Raw genomic sequence first — 19146 nt, forward strand, 5'->3', positions numbered from 1 at the left:
GGAAAGGTGAAGAAGTTTGACAAGTAATTTTAGGGTAGTTGGTCTCGGTTACCACGCATGAACTCTTGCCCTGGAGGGTGACCAGTTGTCGGTCTGGTTTATGCCAGGGTTGCTTCCGCCTGAAGTGGTGCATTCAGGTCATCTTCCTTTCTGTGTGGCTCACTTTCAACTAGTAGAAAGCAATGAGCTTAAACAAAGCATAATTAAGAAAGTAAATCAACTAAGGAGAAAAAATTCTAATGCATTCCAAGCAAATTAGGAACGACTTTTAGATTGTCTCCTGCTTAAAATTCCTCGTGCTCTCTGGCACGTCTCACTCAGCGCGATTCGGAAATTGGCAATAGTTCCTAAAGCATTTTAGATGAAAAACATATTTAGTGAAAGAGTTTGTAAAAGATCAGCATTGGAATTGAAATGCCATCATTGAGAGCAGAAAAAAAAAAGGAGTTTGCCGGTGAGCACAGGTGCACCGCCAGGTCCCGCGTAGCCACGCAGGGTCACGCACCACACAGATGACTCTGTCTGGAAGAGTAGGAGTGGTCAGCAGAGTTGGCCAAATGTATAGCCCTTCGGTCGTTGTGGACAGAGAACATTTCTTAAGCTGCAAAATATTTATGAATAAATATAAAATTATATGTATAAAATATAATGTTATCAAATCGTTCCAAGTGAAATTGAAACTGTGAAATTACCAAAAGAACACGCAGGCTGGCTGCGCTCTGGAGGGCGTGCTCCAGCACAGTCCTGTGCGGAGGGGCTGGCGATGCCTGAGAGGGAGCTTCCTCGTACTTTCCCCAGGGAGACCCAGGACGACAGGATCCAGTGTGACTGGACATGGGCCATCGCCACATTGGAAATACTTTCCCTGTGGGGAGTGGAGACACTAACTGTCAGCTGCTTATACTCCCACACCTACCACACCCCATTCAAAATGTCAGTGAGATAGATCCTAAGACTTTAAATCTGTGCACAAGTATGTTTTTTTTTTAAAATCAAAGAACATTGGAAGCTCCAACCTTCCATCCTACTTCATCCCCTCCCAGCCTATTAACCTCCACTACCAAGCCTGGGGTCTGAGCACTGAGATCATGCAGGAAAACAGCTCTGAATGTCAGCAGGTCAGCATTCAGCCGCAGAGGGGGATGGAGAAAGTTACCTAAGTGGGAGGCTGGCACTTTGCATTACAGAGCAAGAAGGTGCATTGCAGAGGGTATCACCCTTGCCTCTTTCTGAGTTTCATGGGAAGCACTAACATGGAGAAGTTTGCATGAATCATAGGCATGTGAAAAAAAAAGAACAACTGAAAACCTTGTTAAATCTTGTATCACAATTTTCCTCCTGACATCTGAAGACTGTCAGCCACTTTTGTTCCAGGAATGCCTCCATTTCCTGATCTATAATTTGGTCAGGGACCTACATCCATTCGGTGCCACCGTTTGGATACTTAGGAGACCTTTGCACAGCTGCTGGTTCGTGCAGGGCAGACAGGAAACTTCTTCCACTCTGGCCCAGAGCCCCTTGGGTTTCCCTTCAAAGTTCCTCCCAGGCTGAGCTGAGGACTGGGTTGTGAGGTTGGCCCTGCAGGTGGGTCTGTCACCCTGCAGACATAACTGCTACTAGAGTTGCATGCTCTGCTAGCTTGTTTGGAATGATCAGTGGAATTCCTTCGCAAGTACAGATCATTATTTCCTGATTTCAGAATAGCTTAGTGTGCTTTTTGCCCCAGGAAATGCCACAGCTTCATGTATAGAAAGATTCTGATGCAACGCGAGCCAAAGTCTGCTGTCCACCACCAGCCCAGCCTCAGGTCATCTGTCTCTCATTTCTGAGCACATCCCAGTCAGACCCTTTGGATGGGGAGAAACAGTGGCTCTTTATAATTCAGAATCCTTACAGAGGCAACAATTTTTTATCCTTTATATGTTTTGAGAAATAGGCTGTTATTATCTCTTTATTCTGGAGGTATAAATTATAGGCTTTTGTACACCTTAGTCATACAGATGTTTGCCAATTTCTCTAAAGATTATTATCATAGTTAGTTATTAGTGATATTGCTGCCTTTAAAACCCCAGGAAATAAAATTGAAGGGAACTTATTTTACTACTTGCCCTTCATGGTTCCTCAAATCTATATAATTAACTCTTTAGGCCTCTTCTGGGAAAAAACCCAACTCAACACCTTTCATTTGACCTTGTAAAGTTCATGTTCTTCTGGAGAAATATTGATGTAATTAGCAGAGCAGCTGATCAAATATATTGTTATTGTTGACTTCCATTCCCTCCCTAGGGTATAATGTGACTCTTTGAACCAGCTCTCTCAATTGGGGGCAGTTTAGCCAATGAGGTGTCAGTCATCTATTGACTATTTATTGTATCCATAGCCTAGAGTGTAGAGTAAAGATTAAATAGCACAGGGATATTCTTATACAGCTCATGAGCTAAGAATTGTTTTTACATATTGAAATGGTTGAAAAACATCAAAAGAAGAATATTATTTTGTGAAATATGAAAATCATATCAAATAAAATTTTAGTGCCTTATAAATAAAGTTTTATAATAATACAGACATATCCATTCATGTGTTGTCAGTGAGTAGTGGCAACCTTTAAGAGACCATAATGTCACAGAGCCTACAATATTTACTATCTGACCTTCGGCAGAAATGGTCTACTCTGGAATATAACACACACCCTGCTGTCCAGTGCTGGAGAGCGAGAGTCAGGGAAGTAGGCAAGTCAAGAAGGTAGCATGGCCACCTGCTGAGGCAGCGAAGGCACTGTGTGGGCAGAGAGTCTGTGGAGAGCTTTAGGAGAGGAAGTTGAGCCAAGAGACATTATTGGGTGTGACTGAGAGCCTTCCTGAGGTGGGGGCAGGGGTGACCCCAGTGCACAGGGCTGCATGGCTGTGATTTTTCACCCAATAGGGATGAAGAGTAAGTGCAGAGCAGTGGAATGCTGAGCATGCGCTACGAGAAGATGTGTGCAGAGCTGCAGGAAGACAGCGCCAGGCCAACCTTGCCTTTCACCTGCAATGGTGGGAGAGGGATCAGAGGATGGGGGTGTGCTTTCTTAGCTGCTGGAGAAGGAACCACCTCTAGAAAGAAGCTGGTTAATCCGGGGAAAACTGCATTTTGGGGACTCAAAATCTTTAGGCAGTGGAACAGGATACATTGAAATTAAGAAAGTGAGTGAGTGGGAAGTATTGGAGGGGGTGGTTGTCAGCAATGGGTGGTGGTGTCAGAGCTTGTAACTGCAACGATTTCTGGAAGGGACAATTCTAGACTGGAATGAAGATGAACAGCAGAAGGCAAGGGTTAGACACACCAGATTGTGTCTGAGTCGTCCACAAGGACCTGAAGTGTGTGGGTCTGGGAAGCTGAGGACATCCAGAAGTCAGGGGACATGCCACTCGTGATCAGGGAGAGCGGCTCAGAGGTCAGGAGGTAACAGCTCTTGCAGCTCACTCCATATGTAGGTGTGCGCAGATGTGCTCGTGCACCTCACTCTGTCTGTGACTTTACTGCTTTCCAGAAGAGTGATTATGAGAATTCTCAACACATGAGGCTTGGGGACAGCTGCACCATGATAGAGAGCACTGAGTGTATGCTTAGGCCACTCTGAAATGAGGTTATTTCAGAGGCCAACTCAACTTGGGAAGGGGAAGTCTCCTTGGAAGGGAGAGCACTGGAGATTGTGTGGCAAGGGAACCAGGACAAGAAAAGGCAACTTCCTTAAACCACCTGCCCAAGAATGTTCTTCAGAACTGGCACCCGCCTATTTGGGGATCTCCTTGTCTCATCCTATTTTGTGGCAAAGAATTATTTTTTTCTAAAGAGGATGTAAATACAATTATTCTTTCAAATGACGCTTTGATGTATAACATGGAGGATGAGGGACTGGGGTGCTGATGGAGTGGGGACGAACTCCAGTGTCAGGAGGAACCCCGGGAATGAGCACAGAAGTGAGGTCTAGGTATGTTTTCAGCTGCTTCCAAATACGCAGAAATGAGGTTGTAGAAACTGTATCTCCCATGAGAGCTAAGACCATGCTTTCTGTGACCCAGGCAACTTTCTAAGCACTTTAATTCAGTTTTCACATTGATTCTTCACAACAACCCTATGGGGTATAGGTACTGTTATTACTCTTTTCTCTGAGATGAGAAGACTAAGGTAACAATAACTAGTTTCCCTGAGGACACACAGATTGGAAGAGGCACCCAAGATTGGAATCTAGACCCTGTGGCTTCAGAGACTGTGTTTATGTGTCAGTTAATTCTTTTTATTATTTGGTAAAAATCCTTTCTTATATGCTGAGCTTGAATGACTAATTTACAAAATATTGTCTAATCAATAAAGTGAAAGCACTTCTTTTGTTGCTGCCTCAAATACCTGAGGCATAACATCAAGAAGAAATACTTTTAAATATGAAGGAGCTTATTTTATATCAGAAATGGAGAAATTTTTCCTCTAAAAATCTAAAGTAATATAACTATTCTGTGCCATCTTTATTTATTCTAAATCAATACAACCAAAAACATACAAAAACATTAGTAAAAAGAATGGAAAATATTTAATGCAGCATACCAAAACCACTGTCTCTTTCCATTGGTCTGAGTGAAACAGTTCCTTAATAAGAATTGCTTATGTAAGGAATCACTTTTCAACTTTGAATTCTGTTGCTAGATCACAAAATAAAATATTAAGGAAACCAGAGGTCTGAGCATTTTTATATTCAGGTTAAAAATTCCATTAATATTTGCAATTAAATAAACTTGACCAATGTGAATGAAATGAAAGAGTTAGAAATATCGTTTATGCTTAGATGACAGCTTCTGTTTGGAATTTTTACCCTCTGCCTGTTAGATTTAAGAGAAATGAAAAAACAGGCCAAGAAAAATGAAATATCTTATTATAAGTTACAGAGATGAATAGGTTTTTTTAATTTAGAAATTTTAAAATATTATTCTCACCCTGAAAAATAAAATGACCAATACATTATGATTTACCCTGAAAACATTGTGTTCTGTGAATTTGCAGTAGACAGTTTGTCCATTAGAGAAAAAAAAAAAGGAAAATTAGTTGTGTCTATGAGGAAAAATCTACTAATCGTCTTCTTTTAAGCACTGGCTTTGGTCTATATAATAGAGTGTGGGAAACCAATGGAGATCCATCAAAATAGATTACCAATCCTAAGAGCTCTGATGAACACTTTAGAAGATGTATTTTGATCAGTTTTTTAACCAAATAGTTGATATCAGGGCCTGCAGAGTGATTTATTGATAAATTGTGAGGGTCACTGTAACCCTCCCCTCTGCTATCCAAATGCTGCAATGTATCCTTGAGGATAAAGGCCAGAGGAGAACTTAGCACCCCAGACTCTGTCTACTTCCTAGTCGGTGTAATAGCCCCCTTGGGCCAACGAGACACAGTGGGGACTGGCTTGCCCAAGGCTGGCTGCTGAAGTCTGAGTTCTTGCAGAGTGTGCACAGTGGGCCAGGCATTAAGGGCCTGGCCCTGATACTGGGCTCACACACTAACTACCACAGACCCTTTGTCAAGCCATGTTGTTTCTCTGGTCTTTGGAGTCCTCATGCCCCAAAATAAAGGGGTTGGATTAAATCATACCCCAAATTTTCTAATTTTGTAATTCAGTAACTGTATTTGTCCACTTCTGATCCCTGGGATATATAATGTCATCCCTTTGCTACCACGTGTTTCACCTATTCATGAATAGAAGGAAAGAATTGAAGTTGCAGCTGAAATGAAACTGATTCTAATCCATGCTTATAGTTTTATAAGAACTCTAGGATCTCTCTCTCTCTCTCTCTCTCTCTCTTTTTTTGTACTTTTCTGAAGCTGGAAACGGGGAGGAAGTCAGACAGACTCCCGCATGCGCCCGACCGGGATCCACCGGGCATGCCCACCAGGGGGCGATGCTCTGCCCATCTGGGGCGTTGCTCTGTCACAACCAGAGCCATTCTACCGACCGAGGCAGAGGCCATGGAGTCATCCTTAGCGCCCAGGTCAACTTTGCTCCAATGGAGCCTTGGCTGTGGGAGGGGAAGAGAGAGACAAAGAGGGGGGAGAGGAGGAGGGGTGGAGAAGCAGATGGGCGCTTCTCCTGTGTGCCCTGGCTGGGAATCGAACCCGGGACTCTTGCACGCCAGGCCGACGCTCTACCACTGAGCCAACCAGCCAGGGCCTAGGATCTCTTTTTTTTAATCTACAAAAGTATTGGGCTTATTCTTTTATTTCTTTTATTGAAATAATCATAACCCTAGTGTTTTGTTTTGTTTTTACCTCAAACAACTTTGGGTAGAAACTTAGATGTTATAACAGTTTTTTCTAGTAAACTCTTTGAATCCTGTTACAAAAAATTAGCATTATGTATTTTCTAATGTGTAACTAAATTTGCAGCTTTTGAGGAATATTCTATGAATATATCAATGGTATGTTAGTGCTCCAAGGCTAGTAATAAAAAGATCAGAATTCTCCTATCCACAAAAGAATCAAGACATCAGTAAAATAATTGCTAGATTGGCTTTTTAGAAAAGCAAGTGGTGAGATGAATGGACAGCATCTATTTTATTCTCCGTTTGTCTGGAATCCATACCCATCTCATAGACTTTAGGTCTGGCACAATCATTTTATAACTGTCTGGCTTCATGATAGTTTGATGCAGGCAAACATTTGGTAACCAGGCCAGCAAAACAATGGGGGAGGCTTCTATAATTTGTTGGGACAAAAACAAATTCTTGTAGAAAACTTTATAGCTCCTCTATTCCTGTTAGACCCCCTGTGTGTATTTGTGTGTATATGTGTGTATCTGTCTGTGTGTGTCTACACCACCCCCACTCCCTAACCCAAAGACCATTGTCATAAAATAGGGGCCCTTTTCATCTCTACTCTTGGAGTGTACATCCATTTGTCTTTGATATCAAGATATCACACTAACACTTCAAAGAACAATACTTGGGATCTCTTTCTTTTAATAGCAGTCACACTATGTAGATTAAGTCAATTCTTGTCATCCTCCAAATTCCAATCATGGCTACTCTCTCATTTCTTCTCTGTTGGTAAAGATTTATTGAATTCCTACTGTGTATCAAGCATTGAAGTAGGAATAGGGTTTCTGTCCTCAGAGAGTACACAGCTGACTAGGGTCACAGGCATATAATTGAGACATTCCAATACAAGTAATCATTAAAGCAATGCAGGTATTGCTTGTGTGGAGTGGTAGGAGGGAGTGATTAATTTTGAGTGGGTCAGAGAAAAAATTATGAGTGTGTTTGGATCTCGAAGCATGTTTAATACTTCATCTACAAATGTAAGAGAGTGTTCCTTTCAGGGAATTCTCTGATTTATGTTTTTATCTCAGTTTTGCTAAGAAGACAGAATTAGCAGAATTTAGTGTAAGAAGAGAGAGGAGTCTCAGTGATTCTCAGGTTTCAGCTGACTTGACTTGGGGGGCTGGTTATTAACTGAAACAAGGATCTCAGATCAAGATGCAACTTCAGCCTGTGTCAGGACCTGTCAGACAAGGGCATGCTTGCTTCTCTCACTGCCAGTTAGGAAAAGGTTGTACTTCTTATTGGAACCTGGCTTTGCCATCTTGTTCTATTTCCAGTCAGTGATGTCATCAGCATTAAAGATGCAGCACAAACGTGCTTTTTGCATCAGGCTGATGGCTGCAGTTCATTGAGCAGAGAGAAGGACATAGAGAGTGGCAATGTCTGGGACAACGACCATGAGGGTGCCTTTGTGTGCTCTCAGAGAAACAGTCATTTAAGGTCTCCACCAATCAATAATCATTTCTTCATGTGCCCTAGATGCTCCTTTGGGGGTGGGGTGGGTTAGATCACCAATATTTGGAAATTAACCAGCTTCTACTGTCAAAGACTTTCATGTCATGGGATGTTTCTGAATAATCTGGTGTCCTTATCATGCTTTTTGCACAGATTTTATTACCAATGATTTGAGTGTTGAACTCCTAAGCTTTAAGCTGTCATAACCAGTCCACCATTCTCAACTTGGTTCTGTGAGTATATATCTAAGATTTATATCAGCTACACAAAAATCAATCCATCCTCTGTAGATGCAAATGTATTTTATGTGGGATTTGTCTTTATGTTATTTATTCTTGATATGGGCAATAACCAGGACATTGTAGTTCATTGAAATTCAGCTTTTAAGTTACTGGTTTACTGTGACTTTGTTTTGTGAACTTGGTGACTTCTATGATGACATATGTATTGCTTTCAGTTTTTATATCTTTAAGTCTTATATTTTTGCACTGCTGTTTTTTGTTTTCTTTAAATTCCATCAATAGTTTAGTCCAGGAGTAGTCAACCTTTTTATATCTACCGCCCACTTTTGTATCTCTGTTAGTAGTAAAATTTTCTAACTGCCCACTGGTTCCACAGTAATGGTGATTTATAAAGTAAGGAAGTAACTTTATAAAATTTATAAAGCAGAGTTACAACAAGTTAAAACTTATAATAATGTTTACTTACCAAGTACTTTATGTCGGATTTTCGCTAAGTTTGGCAGAATAAATCTTTATAAAACAACTTACTATAGTTAAATCTATCTTTTTATTTATACTTTGGTTTCTCCCCTACTGCCCACCATGAAAGCTGGAATGCCCACTAGTGGGCGGTAGGGGCCAGGTTGACTACCACTGGTTTAGTCCAACAAAAAACATTCAGTATGCATAGCAATCATGACTTACAGTTATTTCAACAATGTAGGAGTGACTTTTAAAGTTGTCAACTCTACACTCAAAGCTAAGTTTTCAGGACTGTTGGGCATTTATATTTGGGGAAGGTTGGGAAAATATGCCAGTACTATTCATGCATTTTATTACATTCTAGCAAAGATTATCGCGGCAAAGGGTATCTCAGGGCCATTTTGATTGAATAGCACATAGGGCTTTAGCTGCATTTCTTTGTGGCTTCCTCAAGGCCTGGCATCTCTTGGGAAGGTTCAGCATGAGTGCAGTTCACCAGATGAACTTCTCACCACTTACAGCATGGCCTTCAGATGAGGCTCCCACCCCTCTTCTCTCACGTGGGCGGGGAGGGAAGAATAGGGCTGCTTTGTTGGCAGTTTTAGAGATAAAACAGTGGCAGTGACACATAAGGATGTTAAAAATGGCAACTAATTGTATAACTTTGCCTAAACCGACCAAGACTTAATTTACTCATATTTTAAATGAGGGTGATATTGTTTATGTACAAAGTCTGTCTTAGCTTGTTTGAGCTACTGAAACAAAAGCCTGCAGACTGGGTGCCTTAAACAACAAACATTTATTTCCCACAGTTCTGGAGACTGGGAAGTCCAAGGTCAAGGTGCTGGCATATTCAGTACCTGGGTAGGGCTTTCGTCTTGATTTGCAGATGACTGTCTTCTCATCATGTTCTCACATGGCCTTTGCTTGGTGTCTGCACAACAGAGAGAGAGAAAACTCGTGTTTCTTCCACTTTTTATAAGAGCATTAATCCTATCACGAGGTCTCCACCCTTATAACTTAATATAACCCTCATTACCTCCCAGACGTCCCACCTCCAAATACTGTCACATGGAGGATAAAGGCTTCAACATAAATATTAGGGAGATACAGTTGATAGCAAGGTCTCTTAGTTGGTTATCATTCTGTGACTAGGAGAGACTGCCCTTATGTCGGACGTTTAGCATGAATAACTGTAGTACCCATGGTTTGCTTATAGACAAATTTGAGCTTTAATCTCAATTCTGGTTCTTTTTTAAAAAGAGTTTATTTATTGATTTTAGAGGAGAGAGAAAGGGAAATGGGGTGAGGGGAGAAGCAGCATGCATCAACCTATAATAGTTGCTTCTTGTATGTACCTTGATCGGGCAGGCCTGGGGTTTCAAACTGGCAACTTCAGCATTCCAAGGGGATGCTCTATCCACTTGCCACCACAGGTCAGGCATCAGCTCTGATTCTTAAATCTTCACGATGTTGGACAAGTTAAATTTTTGTAGGTCTCAATTTCCTCAACTCTGAAATTGTTTAATAATAGTATCTCTTTGTAGAGCTGCTGTCATGACCAAACGAAAATTGTGCATGTAAAGCACGTAGAACAATGCTTAACTATTAAAATATATTCTTGATAAAAATTTGGCTTTTAAATTATGAAGATAACCAGACTTACTTGGACAAAAGTTAACATCAAAACTTGTACTTGATTGTAAATTTTGGAAGTCTCTGTTAATTATAACACACCATCTGTCTGTGTTGAAATAAACAGAGACACATAGTGTTTGTGTGTGTGTACATGCATACTTGCATGTGTGAACACGTGTACCTGATAGTCTGCTCCATCATTTCCTTGAATATTGAGGTCTGATTTTACTACTGTATAAGAATTTCAACTAACACACCACTTCCATACTTGGGATATACTTTACCTATATAAACACTTTGCTTTTATTTCAATAAAATCAGAAACTATTTAACCCTGCCTTGTTTTTCAGTATTACTCCCTGACAAAACTGTTCTTCTGCACATCAATAAGGGAGTGCTCCAATTAAATGTTACTGGCAAAAAGCATCAGCCTGGCGTGTGGAAGTTCTGAGTTCAATTCCTGGCCAGTGCACACAGGAGATGCAAACATCTACTTCTCCATCCTTCGCCCTCTCCTTCCTCTCCATCTCTCTCCCTCCTGCAGCCAAGGCTCCATTGGAGCAACATTGGCCCAGGTGCTGAGGATGGCTCCATGGTCTCTGCCTCAGGCACTAGAGTGGCTCTGGTTGCAATGGATCAATGGCCCAGATGGGCAGAACATTGCCCCTGGGGTGAGCATGCCGGGTAGATCCCAGTCGGGCTCAGGTGGGAGTCTGTCTCTCTGCTTCCCTGCTTCTCACTTCAGAAAAAGAAAATGTTAATGGCAAGAAATGACAAAAACAGAGCTCAATTCTTAAAACTCTAAATTCCCATGATTCACATCTTGTTGACATCCATGCTATTAATAATGTATCAAGTAGTCTAAAATATTTAATACATACATTTTACAGAAATTTTTGATTTTCCCTTCAGGTTTAGTGACTCAGATGAAAATGTAAATTTAAGCCTGTTCTCATATGACCAAAAATGTCAAGGTGATAAATTTGTTTTATGGTTTAACCTGTGTTACTCAGAGAGAGGTGGCTACTGGAAGAAGGGAGCTTTTTGTTATGAAACTAGAGGAGACCAATCAGCAGTAAGAAAGGATGGCACTATGATCTTTAATAGCTGGATTTTTCATAGACTAGGATTGAATGAGTTCTTACCCCTGGATTTTAATGATCATAGTTGTCATATCTTCTCATAACCACTAGTACTGAAGGCATTTGGCACAACTCCAGAACATTTAAAGAAGAAAGGGGGAAATGCATGTTACAGAGGACCACCTTGGAAGATGGGATGGGGTTCCTCATATTTCAATAAAATTTAAGCTTCTAGAGGGCAAGGTTTAATTCTGAATGCTCACAGGGAACAAAACGCAATCTAAGCATTGTTTATAACTTGAAATGCAGTTAAGAAGCAGCACTTGCAGCTGGAAATTTTGGAGAATTGTGTTTTCATGAAGACTTCAAGTAGTTCACTCTTTAAATTTGTTTCAAAATGTTCTCCGAAGACTTGTGAGACTTATTTCTGCACACTGGGTGGATTTATGTATCTAGAAAAGGGCTACCGGCGTATATACCCAGAAAGTGATTTTAAGCTCTAGCTTATGAACTGGTTTCTGGCCTTTCAAAGGAAATCAATAAAAAAAAGAATAGGATTCGGTAAAATGAGTGGTTTCCCTGGTAAAACTGTCACCCCATTATGGCACTTATGTACAATGAACCTGTCGCAAGCTGTAATGATTTTGTGATTAGTGTGAATGAATGTTCCTCACCAAATAGACTCACTATAGATTTTTAAATTAATAATAATATCTTGTATTTATATAGTTACCATCTCCAAGGAAATCTGAGTGCTTTATCATTGATGAATTCTAATTTATCTTCATACTATTCTGTTAAGTGTATAGATTAGGTATTCCAATTACATTTTAAGGGGAAAAATAGAACCAGAAAAGTTAAATATTGGCCACAGAGCTATTAGAAAGCTACTAATGGAATCATCCATTAAAATCTGGTAGTCTTGACTCCTAACTCTGACTGTTTCCCAAAGTCATCTGAGCAGTTGGGTCCCCTCCAATTATTCCTTAGGAAAAAGAAGTTGATCATAACAGTTATTTGAAATTGCTGTGATTAACATACTTTTACATTTCTCCATTTTATTTTGGTGGTATACAATAGTTAAACTATAGACTCCTTTTATTTATTAGACCATGTGCATTTTTAGTGGCCTATGATATATCTCTGGAATGCTATTAAGTTACCTGTGTCTGAAGTTGATCTCCTGGTAAGAGAACTGTGTAAAACTTAAATTCTGCTATTAGGTAGGTGTGGCTTTCCAAGGGCTGGGTATCTTTATCACCTACCTGGCATTGCTTTAACTGACAAAAACATGAAATAATTTCTCAACAAAAGCATGTTCCAAACCCTTACTTGTGCTCATCCTTTCAATCACTATTCCTCTAGCCTTAAAAGTGTGGAACTCTGAGTCCCCCCTCCCTTTTTTTGTATTACAATTCCTGCCCTTTTTTCCTCTGGCAAGTTTATTACTTTGTTCCTCTGTATTCTCACTACTGCTGCTACTTTACTCCTCACATTTATATGGGTAACCTCCTTATAGTCTCTCTTACTTCATCTGTCTATTTCTTAATTTGTCTTAAATCAATTTTCTTCATTCTCTGGGATTCTTGAAATTATGAATTATTCAGGCACACAAAAGTATACAGAATAATATGTTGAACATCAAAAACAAAACAAAACAAAGCATGACATTAGAGATACAGTTGAAAGCCTTCTTTGAAGCCTCTCCCGTATCTCATTTCGTGTTTTCCTTCCCACTGTTGTGAATTTAATGGTTATTATTCTCAGGCATGCTTTTATACTTTTATTTACCATTTCTATCTGTATCCATAAAAATGTATATTATTTATTTAATCATTGATTCCTGAAACTTTAATTTATTTTTCCTTGTTGCTTTGAGATTTCCACTATTTTTGTTATGAGGTTTGTCCGTGTTTGTGCTTGTGACTGTTTCCTTCTATATTGTTGCTGAAGTCCTTTTTTTTTTAAGGTAAAACTGTATTTATTTATTTATTTATTATTGAATTTATTGGGATGATACTAGTTAATAAAATTGTATCAGTTTCGGGCTCACAATTACACCACACATCGTCTGTGCACTGTGTGTGTTCACTCTCCCAAGTCAAGTCTCCTTTCATCACCCTGTGACTGCCCTCTACTCTCACTCACCTCCCCGCACTCTACCTCCTTCAGCAATCAGCACACTGTTGTTGTGTTCTTAAGTTTTTTCTTTTTTTTTTCATTTTGCTCAATCCCTCTCCTCCTTGCCTCCAGCCCTCCAATCCCCTACCCCTGCCAGCTGCCAGCCTACTTTGTCTATTTTGCTTGTTAGTTTATTTTATTCATTAAATTTCACATATGAGTGAAATTATATGGTACTCCCTTTCTCTGACTGGCTTATTTCACTTAGCATAATGCTTTCCGGGTCCATACATGCTGTCACAAAGAGTGAGATTTCTTTCTTTTTAATGGCCAATTAGTATTCTATTGTGTAAGTGTACAGTTGGTAGGAATGCAGACTGGTGCAGCCACTGTGGAAAGCAGTATGGAGTTACCTCAAAAAATTAAAAACAGAACTGCCTTATGACCCAGAAATTCTATTTCAGGGAATTTATCCGAAGAAACCTGAAACACTAATTCAAAAGAATATTTGCACTCCTATATTCATTGCAGTGTTATTTACAATAGCCAAGATCTGGAAGCAGCCCAAGTGCCTATCAGTTAATGAGTGGATTAATTCCTTTGGGTCCATACACTGCACTCTTATCTATTCTCAGGACTGACAGATTGTAGTGACTTTTTTTCTCAAAAACAAATATACAAATAAACATTTTAAACATGCTTCCTTGTTCACAATTATGAGAGTTTCTAGAGAACATATATTCAAGGTTGTAAATGGCAAGGAGGTAGGATCCACTCATTTTCAAATTTATTGTTATAAAATGGCTATCATCTAATGCATTCTACTTACATGCTGTTGTCCATCTGAAAAAAGACTTGATTGGCCTCCCCACACACTTTCTGTGGCATTTCAGCTTCTGAAAGAACAGAGCTCCTCTGTGTTTCACCATTTAGAGGACCTCCCCACCCCCACCAGGGACATTATTTTTTGAGAGGGTCAGAAATTCAAAAGCTCTTGGACCCTTGCACACCCTGCGGGTATGCAGGACCTTGGGTGGACAGAGGATACGAAGCCATGTATTAGAACACCATATCTGACTCACTGACTAGTTTGTGTTCTGAGGACCTCATATTACCTAGCTTGTTTTCCCGAAACTGTCTCCGAAATGTGTGATTGTCCAATTCGCTGTGTGGCAGCCTAGAGTAAGGAGCCTGGAGCCAACGTGCCTGGGTCTGTGCTCCCGCTCCACCGCTGTTAGTGTCTCCCCTTGAGCAAGTTCCTGAACATGCCTGGGCTTGGCGTTCTTGTTTGTGAAATGGGAACATGCTCATAATTATTTCATCAGGCTGTGATGAGAACAAAAGAGATAATATGCATAAACTCTCAAATAGGCGCTTAATAAATTTTTGTTGAATTTTGGAAGAGAGTAAAAATAACAAAAAGTTATATCATACCTCTTGTGTGTCAGACATTGTTTTAGAAACTGGGGAGATGATATTGATCTTAATATCTGTCTCTTTCTCAGATTAAGTTCCCAGCTGCACCAAGCTCTAACATTGTTTGGCTCAAGAAATATATGTTAAATATATGTTGAGTGAGTAAATGAACCTGATGTTTCTCTTATGGCAATGAAATACCCAAAGTATGTTCTGAGTCAAAATGGAGCAAGTAATTTATGTCCACGATTACTGTACTTTCTGCACGGTAGCTGAGTCTTAATCTTTGAGTATTGATTATTACCATGTAATACGGTTAGTTGTTTGCCATTAGCCAAAATATCTGAGATAGTCAGAATAGCATAATATGATGAGTAACAGAGATTTGACTAGTTATTTCTTCAATTCCTTACTTGCACACAAAATAATATTCCAAATTCTGATCATGACCAGTCTTTCTAAATTTGTTTATTTTTGAATTTTAGGTCTCATCTTCCATGAAGGAGCTGCAGTTTACAGAGTATTTAAGCGCTGGAGAGCTGTTAACTTACACTGGGATGTATTAAATTATGACAAAGCCACAGACATCGAAGAAAGTAGTCGGGGAGAGTCTTCTTCAAGCAGGACTTTATGGTTGCCATTGACTGCTCTGCGGAACAGGAACTTAGTGCACCCAACGCAGTTAACCTCCCCAAGGTTTCAGTGTGGCTACGTGTTGTTACATCTGTTCAATCGAATGAGGCCCCATGAAGATCTGTCAGAAGATAACAGCTCAGGGGAAGTCGTGATGAGAGTGACTTCAGTGTGACAAATGTAAGCAGTGCGGACCACCCTCCACATTTGGGAATGTAATTGCAATGAATGGCAAAACCGTAACACTTCTAAAAACACACATCTATAAACTTTTTAAAGTTTATGCTTTTTATATGAACATTTGAATTGCAAATACATTTTTCTGAAAAAAAAAAAGAATTCTCTTGTTTGTTTTCTGATTTATCACACATTTTATAAGTTGATACTTGAAATCATTATACCTATAATTTAACTCTACTTGGTTAAAAGAATGATGAAAGTGATCTTTAAGGCCAAAACTATTTTTTCTTGCTTGTTTTAAATATATTTTTTATCAAACTTTGTGCTCCATGTGTAGTTTTTCAGACATGCTATGAATGGGGAAGGGTTTAGAATTCTGTGGGCAGATTCCAAAGTGCCTATCAATAAAGCATCCTAGAGGGGCTCCCATCATGCTCTGCACTGGACCACCTTGTGCCTCATGCTGGGTGGCAAACTTGATCATGACTTTTTTTCCCCCCTGGGATAAAATAGCCTTTCACCAGGAATGCAAATTCTAAGAATTATGGCTTGTTATCTAACTTCTGAAACAGTATAGAGCGCTTATAAAAAGATAAGGATGAGCAGAGTAAAACAGTTTTACTCCCATCTGTTGCATAGGCAGAGCACCCTGCACACTTACAACCCTCAGAGCTCACCAAAACATTGCACCATTGCATTTGTGAGAATAATACCACCTTACATTTACATAAACCTCTCATAGATCTATCGAAATTATTTTGGTTAATTATTAGTGTCTTGGTTTCTACAAGCACCATCTTAATTAGATTTTCTTTTTGAAAAAGCTTATATACCTACTTAATCATTTAAACACCGATTCTATTACTTGGTTTAATGAAGTCCTGGGGAAATACATTCATTAACAGCAAGAAGTGTTTCTCTTTCACTAGATAAGTATTTTTTTAAGTGAAAAGAGAAAAAGAGAAATGAGGCTATTGACTCCCCAGGATCCGGCTGCTAACTAGTGGTACCTGGAGATTTTTCACCTTTTTATCCTCCTAATGGAAGTAAATGGCATATTTTAATCACAATGACAGAATAGATGAGGAGGCAGGTGGTCTGCCTTCCTTAGCAACATGAATTGAACATGTAGGTCATTTGAAATAACTGATCAGATTTTAAAGCATATGAAATAAAATGTCTCACATTCTACTTTCTAATTCTCTTTGAATGATTGATAATAGAATAGTGACTGTGTACAGGTAGCATTGCGAATGTTACACAGCTATTTCTACCAGCACTTGAAATATATCCTCAGTTAAAAAATTGTCACAAATAAGTTAAGGATGTAAAAATTTGCAGAAATGTGAATGAATCAGGGAATTATGAAAGAAAGAAAATTTAGCCACCATTTAGGGTCAGATCTAGGAAGTGAGGGTGTTAAACCTTCTCATTTTAATGTTGTTCGTTTTAATCTGATATTACAGGAGCACAATCTTGGGGGAGGAACTGAGAACTGGAGGTCAGTCCTATAAAGCTGGTCTTCATCTCAAAATCTTGCCACCTGGGACCGAAAGGCAACTTATTTATTTTTTAAAGATTTTTTATTTATTTGTTCATTTTAGAGAAGGGGGAGAGAGATAGAAAGAGAGAGAAGGGAGAGAGAAGGGGGGAGGAGCAGGAAGCATCAACTCCCATATGTGCCTTGACTGGGCAAGCCCAGGGTTTTGAACCGGCGACCTCAGCATTCCAGGTTGACGCTTTATCCACTGCACCACCACAGGTCAGGCAGAAAGGCAACTTAATTAACAGAGGCGCCAGGGATGCACAACTGTCAAATAAATAATCCATTATTTGTCCTGGACAGTTTATTCACTAATACCTAGCACCACATTTTATAGGGTGTCATCGTGGATGCTGTTTTCAGGATTTTGCACTAACAGTACTCTATAAAGATTTTAGACACAGATTAGACTGTTGCTGCCCCAATATTTAGCAAGCCTGCTCTTCTCATCAATGTACACTTTATATTCCTAACAATGCACTGGAAAACACCCTGGGGCAATGGATGAGAAGCCCTCTGTGACATCCGTGTGGGGTGCAGGAGGCAGAGATGGCTGAACTGTCAGGAGCAGAGTGGCTTTGTCAGTCTGAAGGGACCGTGCACCCCTTGATTCCCCTTCTTTCCAGCACCTTGCCCTTTGGAGGAATCTTTTGTCCACACCCATTATTTTCCTGCAGTGTCTTCACAGCCCCCACCTCCTAACACACTCCAACACATGTCCACACGTGACCCAATCAATCACTCTTGGACTATAGATCTGACAATTTCCACTCAACACAATGTACCACCCATGAAATGATTACAGTAAATAGAAACTCAAAAGAAATACTCAATGTGTGTGTGTGTGGGGGGGGGGGGGTTGGCTGGAGGGGGCACATTTAGAGAATTGAAATCAATACTTAAAAATAAAATTCTATTATCATGCAATATGGGTTATGATATTAAGCAATTAACTTCCAGTTGAGAATGCTATAATTCAAACTTGGGCTGCCTTAAAGTTCAAAAACATTTATGGTCAGGAAATAAGTTGGGAATATTTTAAATTAATTATTCAAAAAACTTTTTCCAGTGTGGTGAAAACAGGCCTGTATGCAGTCTGTGTGTTTCCAGCCACTGACCTTTCATAAAGCACCTTCCATGTTTGTCGGGCATTGTTAGCGGTGGACCACAGATGCCCCAGGGTCGCGGGGAGACTGTGTGGCAGGATGTGTTACATGATACCTTATGTGTCAGGATGCAGGTCAGCCAAGGCAAGTGTCAGTCCAAAAGACCAATCAGTTTTCCCTGGAGCAAGTGAAAAAGACACCGAGGAGCTGACGAGACTTGAGTTTAAATCATGAACTGAAGTTTGCCAGTCAGACAAGTGGAGAAGAACGTTCTCGAAACAGCTTGGGTATAAAAGACGCATACTCCAGTAATGGTGAGAGTTCACATGGGGGAACACAGGCTGCATGTGAAGATATGGCACAACCTTATGAGGTAGGCTAGGTAGATGGGACTGAACTCTACATGGAACCGTAAGAAGCTGGTCTTAGAGCAACAGGTGGCAATAGTTGACAAGGTCGTCTCTAGAGGATGATGTCCCTTCTTTACCCTATACCTCTGGGTAACACTGCCAGTTCTTAAGCTCGGAATAAAATAAAGTAGTGAATCGTGACCATATCCTATATAATGAGATAGGTAGAAGTCACCCACAAGCGCTGATCCTGTAAATGATATAATGCAATAGAAATATCAGACAGGTGGGCTTCCTCCCCTCCTCCAGAAGATGGCAAAACCCGTAATTCTGAAAAGGAGAGCACATTGTCATTTTTGTGAAGTAGAAGACAGTTTCTCCATTATTGAAATTATGCCCAAACACTTCCCAGAGTAACTAAAGTTTATCATCTGAGTTTTCTTAAGTATCATTAATTTTTTTTATTATTCATTAATTAAAAATATGCCAAAATAAAACAAGCTTTTTCTGTTGCTTTTGCTTTTGTTTAGAACTGCTATTATTTTCCTTCTGTTGTTTTTCTCATAGGTTA

The 19146-nt window shown here is 39.8% G+C and overlaps 1 protein-coding gene across 1 annotated transcript in view; it reads left to right on the forward strand.

Moving 5' to 3' along the window:
• MARCHF11 (membrane associated ring-CH-type finger 11) overlaps positions 1-15726 on the forward strand; it is a 116936-nt gene extending 101210 nt beyond the window's left edge. The window contains exon 4 of the mRNA XM_066360786.1: positions 15249-15726. Within this exon, the coding sequence (XP_066216883.1) occupies positions 15249-15571 (323 nt within the window). The 3' untranslated portion in view covers positions 15572-15726. The remainder of the gene's footprint in view (positions 1-15248) is intronic.
• Positions 15727-19146: the final 3420 nt, after the last annotated feature.

This window comes from Saccopteryx leptura, chromosome 1, assembly GCF_036850995.1.
Source record: "Saccopteryx leptura isolate mSacLep1 chromosome 1, mSacLep1_pri_phased_curated, whole genome shotgun sequence".
NCBI lineage: Eukaryota > Metazoa > Chordata > Mammalia > Chiroptera > Emballonuridae > Saccopteryx > Saccopteryx leptura.